The sequence below is a fragment of the Chrysemys picta genome, chromosome 5 (genome assembly GCF_011386835.1).
Source record: "Chrysemys picta bellii isolate R12L10 chromosome 5, ASM1138683v2, whole genome shotgun sequence".
Classification (NCBI taxonomy): domain Eukaryota; kingdom Metazoa; phylum Chordata; order Testudines; family Emydidae; genus Chrysemys; species Chrysemys picta.
In genome coordinates this window covers 64,631,492-64,641,664 of record NC_088795.1, presented here as the reverse complement: position 1 = coordinate 64,641,664, position 10,173 = coordinate 64,631,492, and the positions used below count along the sequence as shown (strand labels likewise).

Here is a 10,173-nt window from a genome sequence, read left to right as displayed (position 1 = left end):
GTATCTGATGGACCAGGAGAAGGAGGGAGGGCGGAAGGGAGGGAGGGCCGAGTGAGGACATGGCGTACAGGTACAGGAACAGGGAGAAACACAAACAACTGTCACACAGAATGGTCCCCCCAAAGATTAAACTGAAAACCCTGGGCTTAGCAGGCCATTGATTTCACGGAGGAAGGGGAAGCAAATGAATACAGAACAAATCTATTTTTTACATCTTAAGCTGGCAGCCGACGGTGCAGCATGAGTGATAGCCTCTCCAGTACGATGATGACGGTTACCAATCATAAAATACCATCATCTGCCAAAAGGCAAGGGGCTGCTGCTGTGTAGCAATGCAGCCCCACGTCTGCCAGCCCCACGTCCGCCAGCACCCAGCATCGCCCTCGGCCTCTTCTGGGTGCTTAGCAGACAATACTGGGCAATTGGCAGAAAATAGTATATTACGACTGGTAGCCATCATCATCGAAACAGTAGAATGTCTGCCCAGGTGACCATGATTGACAGCCACACCAGTACGACGACGATGGGTACCAGTCATAATATACCATCGCCTGGCAAGGGGCTGGTGCAATGCAGCCCTACGGCTGCCAGCCCCACGACTATCACTCATGCTACACCATCTACCGCCAAAAGGCAGTTAGCAGCTGCTGCTGTGTAGCAATGCAGTCCCACGTCTGCCGGGACCCAGAGGACATATGGTGACGGTGAGCTCAGCTGAGCTGAGCGGGCTCCATGCTTGCCGTGGTATGTTGTCTGCACAGGTAACCCAGGTAAAAAGGCGCGAATCTATTGTCTGCGTTGCTGTGACGAGGGGGGAGGGGCCTGACGACATGTACCCAGAACCGCCCGCGACACTGTTTTGCATCATCCGGGCATTGGGATCTCAACCCAGAATTCAAAGGGGCGGCGGAGACTGCGGGAACTGTGGGATAGCTGTGGGATAGCTACCCATAGTGCAATGCTCCGGAAGTCGATGCTAGCCTTGTACTGTGGACGCGGTCCGCCGACTAGAGCACCTAGAGCATTTTATTGTGTGGACACACACAATCGGCTGTATACAACCGATTTCAATAAAACCGGCTTCTATAAATTCGAACTAATTTCGTAGTGTAGACATACCCTGAGTGTAACAGAAAATGTTTAATAACATGAGGTAAACGACATCAGCATTAAATTGGAAAACCACCACAAACAGGATTCATAACACAAACCATGAGCAAAAAACCCACCCCAGCAAGTTGGGCTGTGTCCTTTCCCTTGGGTTCTTGAAACCAGCAACCCAAGGATCACCAAAGTCCCAAAAGTCCAACAACCCCCCAAAGTCTCTGTCCCTGGTCAGTGCAGCCCCAGAGTTCGGGGGGGGGGGGGACGCAGGGTGTTAAGGGGCACCTTACGTGATCCAAGGCTGACGGGGTTCCGCCACAGCCTTCACCACGAGCCACTCCACTCCACCAGCTGCCCCGTGAGCTGCTCCCGCCGTCCCACGAACTGCTCTGGCAGCTGCTCCACTCTGCTCACCGACCTGTGAGCCTCTCAGCTCTGCTCCACTTCAGCCGTCCCTTGGGCCGCTCCCACAAGGCTCCGCTCTGTTCTGCTCCGCTCACCGACCTGTGAGCCGCTCAGCTCCACTCCAATCATCCCTTGGGCTGCTCCCACAAGGCTCCGCTCTGCTCCGCTTAGCAATATAGCTTCAGTTAACACAGCCTCGGTGATCTCAGCTCTTAATAACTTTAGCTCTTTTGTGATTTCAGCTCTTAGGGTATGTCTACACTACGAAATTAGTTCGAATTTATAGAAGCCGGTTTTATTGAAATCGGTTGTATACAGCCGATTGTGTGTGTCCACACATAAAATGTTCTAGGTGCTCTAGTCGGCGGACCGCATCCACAGTACGAGGCTAGCGTCGACTTCCGGAGCATTGCACTATGGGTAGCTATCCGACAGCTATCCCACAGTTCCTGCAGTCTCCGCCGCCCCTTTGAATTCTGGGTTGAGATCCCAATGCCCGGATGATGCAAAACAGTGTCGCGGGCGGTTCTGGGTACATGTCGTCAGGCCCCTCCCTCCCCCGTCACAGCAACGGCAGACAATAGATTCGCGCCTTTTTACCTGGGTTACCTGTGCAGACAACATGGAGCCCGCTCAGCTCAGCTGAGCTCACCGTCACCATATGTCCTCTGGGTCCCGGCAGACGTGGGACTGCATTGCTACACAGCAGCAGCTGCTAACTGCCTTTTGGCGGTAGATGGTGCAGTAGACTGGTAGCCTTCATCGGCGATCTGGGTGCTGGCAGCTGTGGGGCTTGCCTTTTGGCAGTAGATGGTGTATTACGACTGTTAACCGTCCTATTACAAGTCGGGTCATCGCACATTAGCAGAGTCTTCCCCGAGCAGCCGATCGTGCAATAGGCCTGAAGACCATCGTCATACACTAACTGCCAAGCGCCCCGTATTTGCTGCCAAGCACCCAGAAAGATGCCGAGGGCTATCAGTCACGCTGCACCGTCGTCTTAAGATGTAAAAAATAGATTTGCTCTGTATTCATTTGCTTCCCCCTCCCTCCGTCAAATCAACGGCCTGCTAAACCCAGGGTTTTCAGTTTAATCTTTGGGGGGGACCATTCTGTGTGACAGTTGTTTGTGTTTCTCCCTGATGCACAGCCACCGTTCTTGATTTTAATTCCCTGTGCCTGTACGCCATGTTGTCACTCAGCCCGCCCTCCCTCCTTCCCCTAGTCCGTCAGATACTACTTTCGCGCCTTTTCTTTGAATTCTGGGTTGAGATCCCAATGCCCGGATGATGCAAAACAGTGTCGCGGGCTCCTTCCCCCTCGTCACAGCAACGGCAGACAATAGATTCGCGCCTTTTTACCTGGGTTACCTGTGCAGACAACATACCACGGCAAGCATGGAGCCCGCTCAGCTCAGCTGAGCTCACCGTCACCATATGTCCTCTGGGTGCCGGCAGACGTGGGACTGCATTGCTACACAGCAGCAGCTGCTAACTGCCTTTTGGCGGTAGATGGTGTAGCATGAGTGATAGCTGTGGGGCTGGCAGCCATAGGGCTGCATTGCACCAGCCCCTTGCCCTTTGGTAGGCGATGGTATATTATGACTGGTACCCATCGTCGTCATACTGGAGTGGCTGTCAATCATGGTCACCTGGGCAGACATATTTCGATGATGATGGCTACCAATCGTAATATACTATTTTCTGCCAATTGCCCAGTATTGTCTGCTAAGCACCCAGAAGAGGCCGAGGGCGATGCTGGGTGCTGGCGGACGTGGGGCTGGCAGACGTGGGGCTGCATTGCTACACAGCAGCAGCCCCTTGCCTTTTGGCAGACGATGGTATATTATGAGTGGTATCCATCATCATCGTACTGGAGAGGCTATCACTCATGCTGCACCGTCGGCTGCCAGCTTAAGATGTAAAAAATAGATTTGTTCTGTATTCATTTGCTTCCCCTTCCTCCGTGAAATCAATGGCCTGCTAAGCCCAGGGTTTTCAGTTTAATCTTTGGGGGGACCATTCTGTGTGACAGTTGTTTGTGTTTCTCCCTGTTCCTGTACCTGTACGCCATGTCGTCACTCGGCCCTCCCTCCCCTCCGCCCTCCCTCCTTCTCCTGGTCCATCAGATACTACTTTCGCGCCTTTTTTCTGACCAGGCGCCATAGCTAGCACTGGGATCATGGAGCCCGCTCAGATCACCGCGGCAATTATGAGCACTATGAACACCACGCGCATTGTCCTGGAGTATATGCAGAGCCAGGACATGCCAAGGCGAAACCCGGACCAGGCGAGGAGGCGATTGCAGCGCGGCGACGAGAGTGATGAGGAAATTGACATGGACATAGACCTCTCACAAGGCACAGGCCCCAGCAATGTGGAAATCATGGTGTCACTGGGGCAGGTTCATGCTGTGGAACGCCGATTCTGGGCCCGGGAAACAAGCACAGACTGGTGGGACCGCATCGTGCTGCAGGTATGGGACGATTCCCAGTGGCTGCGAAACTTTCGCATGCGTAAGGGCACTTTCATGGAACTTTGTGACTTGCTTTCCCATGCCCTGAAACGCCAGGATACCAAGATGAGAGCAGCCCTCACAGTTGAGAAGCGAGTGGCGATAGCCCTGTGGAAGCTTGCAACGCCAGACAGCTACCGGTCAGTCGGGAATCAATTTGGAGTGGGCAAATCTACAGTGGGGGCTGCTGTGATCCAATTTGCCAGGGCAATGAAAGACCTGGTAATAGCAAGGGTAGTGACTCTGGGCAACGTGCCGTCAATAGTGGATGGTTTTGCTGAAATGGGATTCCCAAACTGTGGTGGGGCCATAGACGGAACCCATATCCCTATCTTGTCACCGGAGCACCAAGCCACCGACTACGTAAACCGCAGGGGGTACTTTTCAATGCTGCTGCAAGCCCTGGTGGATCACAAGGGACGTTTCACCAACATCAACGTGGGATGGCCGGGAAAGGTACATGATGCTCGCGTCTTCAGGAACTCTGCTCTGTTTCGAAAGCTGGAGGAAGGGACTTTCTTCCCGGACCAGAAAGTGACCGTTGGGGATGTTGAAATGCCTATCGTGATCCTTGGGGACCCAGCCTACCCCTTAATGCCATGGCTCATGAAGCCATACACAGGCAGCCTGGACAGGAGTCAGGACCTGTTCAACTACAGGCTGAGCAAGTGCCGAATGGTGGTGGAATGTGCATTTGGACGTTTAAAAGCGCGCTGGCGCAGCTTACTGACTCGCTCAGACCTCAGTGAAAAGAATATCCCCATTGTTATTGCTGCTTGCTGTGCGCTCCACAATATCTGTGAGAGTAAGGGGGAGACCTTTATGGCGGGGTGAGAGGTTGAGGCAACTCGCCTGGCTGCTGATTACGCGCAGCCAGACACCAGGGCGGTTAGAGGAGCACAGCAGGGCGCGGTGCGCATCAGAGAAGCTTTGAAAACGAGTTTTGTGACTGGCCAGGCTACTGTGTGAAACTTCTGTTTGTTTCTCCTTGATGAACCCTCCAAACCCCCCCCCCCGACCCGGTTCACTCTACTTCCCTGTAAACCAACCACCCCACCCCACCCTCCCCTCCCCAATTCGAGCACCGCTTGCAGAGGCAATAAAGTCATTGTTTTTTCACATTCATGCATTCTTTATTAGTTCCTCACAGAAGTAGGGGGATAATTGCCAAGGTAGCCTGGGATGGGTGGGGGAGGAGGGATGGAAAAGGACACACTGCATTTTAAAACTTTAACTCTTATTGAAGGCCAGCCTTCTGATGCTTGGGCGATCATCTGGGGTGGAGTGAATGGGTGGACGGAGGCCCCCCCACCGTGTTCTTGGGCATCTTGGTGAGGAGGCTATGGAACTTGGGGAGGAGGGCTGTTGGTTACACAGGGGCTGTAGCGGCGGTCTCTGCTCCTGCTGCCTTTCCTGCAGCTCAACCATACGCTCGAGCATATCAGTTTGATGCTCCAGCAGACGGAGCATTGCCTCTTGCCGTCTGTCTGCAAGCTGACGCCACCTATCGTCTTCAGCCCGCCACTTGCTCTTTTCATCCCGCCATTCAGTCCGCCACCTCTCCTCTCGTTCATATTGGGCTTTTCTCATCTCCGACATTGACTGCCTCCACGCATTCTGCTGTGCTCTATCAGCGTGGGAGGACATCTGCAGCTCCGTGAACATATCGTCCCTCATCCTACGTTTTCTCTTTCTAATGTTCACGAGCCTCTGCGAAGGAGAAATATTTGCAGCTGGTGGAGGAGAAAGGAGAGGTGGTTAAAAAAGACACATTTTAGAGAACAATGGGTACACTCTTTCATTACAAGGTCGCATATTTCGGCTTGCAGGCAGCCATGGTAGGCCACAGTGTTTTGGCTTTTTTAACCTTCTTAACATGCGGGAAAGGTTGCAAACAGCAGCGCATTTCCCATATCAAGGATGAATTGGGTTGTCCATTTAAAATGGGTTTTCAATGTAAAAGGAGGGGCTGCGGTTTCCCGGTTAACATGCGGCACAAACACAAGTAAACCACCCCCCCCCACACACACACACGATTCTCTGGGATGATCACTTCACCCCTCCCCCCACCGCGTGGTTAACAGCGGGGAACATTTCTGTTCAGAAGAGCAGGAACGGGCGCCTCTGAATGTCCCCTTAATAAAAATCACCCCATTTCAACCAGGAGAGCTTTCTGGAGAAGTCCCTGGAGGATTTCCGCTCCATCCCCATACACGTTAACAGACTTTTCCAGTAGATGTACTGGCCGCGATTGCCAGGGCAAAGTAATCATTAAACACGCTTGCTTTTTTTTTGTAATGTTTACAAATATTTACAAAGTTACACTCACCAGAGGTCTCCTGTGTGCCCTGAGGGTCTTGGGTGAGTTCAGGGGTTACTGGTTCCAGGTCCAGGGTCACAAACATATCCTGGCTGTTGGGGAAACCGGTTTCTCCGCTTCCTTGCTGCTGTGAGCTACCTAAAGTACCTCCATCGTCATCTTCCTCGTTCCCCGAACCGTCTTCCCTGTGTGTTTCTCCAGTGAGAGAGTCATAGCACACGGTTGGGGTAGTGGTGGCTGCACCCCCTAGGATCGCATGCAGCTCCGCGTAGTAGCGGCAAGTTTGCGGCTCTACCCCGGACCTTCCGTTTGCTTCTCTGGCTTTGTGGTAAGCTTGCCGTAGCTCCTTAATTTTCATGCGGCACTGCTGTGTGTCCCTATTATGGCCTCGGTCCTTCATGGCCTTGGAGATCTTTTCTAATAGTTTTCCATTTCTTTTACTGCTACGGAGTTCAGCTATCACTGCTTCATCTCCCCATATGGCGAGCAGATTTCGTACCTCCCGTTCGGTCCTTGCTGGAGCTCTTTTGCGATCCTGGGACTCCATCACGGTTACCTGTGCTGATGAGCTCTGCGTGGTCACCTGTGCTCTCCACGCTGAGCAAACAGGAAATGAAATTCAAACATTTGCGGGTCTTTTCCTGTCTACCTGGTCAGTGCATCTGAGTTGAGAGTGCTGTCCAGAGCGGTCACAATGAAGCACTGTGGGATAGCTCCCGGAGGCCAATAACGTCGAATTCCGTCCACACTACCCCAATTCCGACCCGCAAAGACCGGTTTTATCGCTAATCCCCTCGTCGGAGGTGGTGTAAAGAAACCGGTTTAAAGGACCCTTTAAGTCGAAAGAAAGGGCTTCGTTGTGTGGACGTGTCCAGGCTTAATTCGGTTTAACGCTGCTAAAGTCGACCTAAACCCGTAGTGTAGACCAGGCCTTAGCAATTTCAGCTCATAGTAGGGGAGCCCCAGTGCTAGTGCACCATCGGCCCAAAGTGAATTCAGCTCAGCAGTCTGTAACTAGACTTATAATGGAATCAAAGTTAGCTCTGATATTCAACAGTGGAGAGAGGAGGTAGTGCAACTGGTGTTTCAACCCCCTCAGAGAGGGCCCATACCATCAAGTACAGACACCTGTCCCCATCCTCTCTCTATTCACTGGGTTTTGTAACCCAGGCCCCTTGTCAAGCAAGTGCTACTTAGGTAATGGTGAAGGACTCACTCAGTCCTTCTGTCATACAATAGTTTCACTGGCCTTGATTCACAGAATCAGGGTAACAAAACTTTATTCTTCCTGTCCCAATAACAGAGAAAACTGGGGATCCCACACCAGCCAAAGTAACCACTTTGAGTTGCTGTTGTTTCATGCCAGGCGAGTGGGTGTGCCTATGCAAACAAGATCAGCCCCTGGAGTTCTTTTCCACACTCGCCATAATTCACCACCAGATGTCAGGGTAGAGCTCATCCTGACTCTGCTTACACTTATGGACACTGATATGGTCTATCTTGTGTGATACACAAGGGCCAGGGAGCAGTGGAAAGTGTAGAAGGGAAGTATATAAACCCTAGGTTAATTAAGGCATGGTTCCCTGTAGACTAGGGAGGGTTGCTACAGGTTAATTGGAGTACCTGTAATCAATTAAGGCCCTGTTAGAAACCTAATAAAACCCCCTGCTTCAGGCCCTCAGGGGGAGGGAGAGAGGACTGGAGCTTGGAGGTGTGCTGTGAGACTTGGAGGAACAGAAAACCGCAGTAAGGGAGACCCTGCCCCAGTGTTTAAGGACTGAAGGTACCCCACCCAAGGGGGAAGAGGGTAAGAACCTGCAAGGGTTGAGAAAGGCTGGGACTCAGAGTGAGGAGCAAACCCAGGCCCCTCCCCTGCTTCCCTCCTTTACCACCTTCCTGGGCCACTAGTGGGGCCCTCTGTGCCCCAAGAACAGGGGTAAGGGGTGGTATTTTAGCCCCCACCACCAAGAAAAGTGCAGGACCCACCATACTATATTGACCATCTTGTCACACTTGATTAATTTTTTTCTCCTCAACATGACTGAAGCATTTACAAAATTACCTACTGGAATTAGAGATGGGATCAGATTTGATAGTCTCAGTCTAGATATGAACTTTTCCAAAGTTTATATGGGATGTGGGTGGGTGTTTGGTCATGGAGTTTTGGTTTGGCTACAGAAATAGGGACCAGATATGAAATGCGGATAGCTGACCAGCTGCTCCTGACAGCAACCCTGTTTACTAAAAACAAACTCCTTAGCAGTGATGGACAACATCAGCTCTCTTGATAGAAAACTGGTCCAATGAATGAGATGGCAGCTCTGAACAATTATTTATAAAATACTGGACAGATCTGAACAATTTGCAAAAATATAGTTTTTATATTTGTACCTTTATTCATTTTGACCAGAATTGTTCCTAATGCCATATACTAATATAACACAACCAGATCTATCTGTATTAGTCTGAGCTAATCGGTTTGCCAAAATTATTTCTTCATCAAACAATACTGTGAAACTTGTTTCCTTTTTTGATTCAAAAATTTATTTTAATGAGATAAGGGTTTCCCTTTCCCAGTGATAAACTGTGCTTCTATGGGTATGTCTTTGCTTTTCTTGCCTGAAATAAAACAAACTGCATATTTGCAGAACAGTTAAATGAGTTTTCAGATAGTGACTTTCTCCTAATTCTGTTTCTAAACAGACCCAGGAATAACCTAAATTTGTCCAAATGCAAGTGCCCCCCACAAAAAAAGTTTCAGGTGACACCACAATTTTAATAAAAAACTTATATAAAAAGATGGAAAAATAATATTTTTGGTTACATTTTTATTTTACAAATATCTATCTGCAAGGAAGATATGACTTCATCTCAAAGTGAATCTGATCTAATCACATCTGTCTGATTTTTGTCCTTTTCTTGGGAAAATCTAAGTCCAGTAGTTTGAAAAATAATAAATAATTTTCAGCATTATACAGTGGTTGTTAACTAATGTCTTGCTTAAATCTCTGAACTTTAATGAATGTGTTTTTATTTTTAATTTAACCTTGTTTCTTAGTACTGTTTGTATTTTACACATTACTAGGATTCCTAACTAAACCAAGAACAGGAAGGGGTGAAGAGTTGGATCAACACATGGCTTAAGAATTGTTTTCCTAAAATATGCTGCTATAGAAGATCGTTCTAGACTCTGGATAAACTTCTCTAGGTCATTCCATATAAGTAATTTCTAGTTGCTAGTCATGGTGGATAACATGCAACTCAATGATGGATAACATAGTGGATATATATATTATATCTCAAATGTAATATACCCTAGTTTTAGCGATCTATGTATAAAAATTAAATATGACGTTGAGGTTTGCTGGTTATTTACAAGTGAATTTAGTTTGATCTAGTTACAGTGAATGCTCTTAGAGGATCTCAGGCTGTTCCAAAGAAGAATTATTATGTTGTTCTAGTGTGTCCTGGATTAATCCTGAAACAGTGAAAATTATTCTGTGAAATGTAGTTTGTTGGGTAAAATGGCTATTTAAAAGTGCTCTGTATCTTTAGAAGGGCCTTTTAGCATTTGAGTGGGTTGCTTTTACTTAGGCTAGAGTAAGTAAACAAGAGGCTGATATTAATTACAGCATGCAACTGAGAGAGTTGCTGTATAATGTAACAGTTAATATATTGCTAAAGATTCCTTATTTTGGGTTTTTTATGCAACAGCATGGCCAGTGAATGTTGAGAGGTTTCTGTTTACTAAGAGTCCTTCTTGTAACAGGGGTTCCTGTAACTGGGGCGTGGCTAGAACATGAGGTTCTTATAACTGGGAGGGTGGTGTA

At 49.1% G+C, this 10,173-nt stretch overlaps 1 protein-coding gene across 1 annotated transcript; it reads right to left on the bottom strand.

Moving 5' to 3' along the window:
• Positions 1-5,118: 5,118 nt before the first annotated feature.
• On the bottom strand, positions 5,119-7,282 carry LOC135983658 (uncharacterized). The gene is made up of 2 exons (XM_065596495.1): positions 6,353-7,282; positions 5,119-5,756 (listed from the first exon to the last, which is right to left on the bottom strand). The coding sequence occupies exons 1-2, from the start codon at positions 6,888-6,890 to the stop codon at positions 5,254-5,256; spliced, it is 1,041 nt and encodes a 346-aa protein (XP_065452567.1). The 5' UTR covers positions 6,891-7,282; the 3' UTR covers positions 5,119-5,253.
• Between the last annotated feature and the right edge of the window lie 2,891 nt (positions 7,283-10,173).

Excerpts from the sequence above, each read along its gene's own strand:
- LOC135983658 (XM_065596495.1), bottom strand. The coding sequence starts at position 6,890 with ATGGAGTCCCAGGATCGCAAAAGAGCTCCAGCAAGGACCGAACGGGAG. Across the intron at positions 5,757-6,352 it reads GGGCACACAGGAGACCTCTG|CTGCAAATATTTCTCCTTCG; the intron begins GTGAGTGTAACT and ends CTCCTCCACCAG.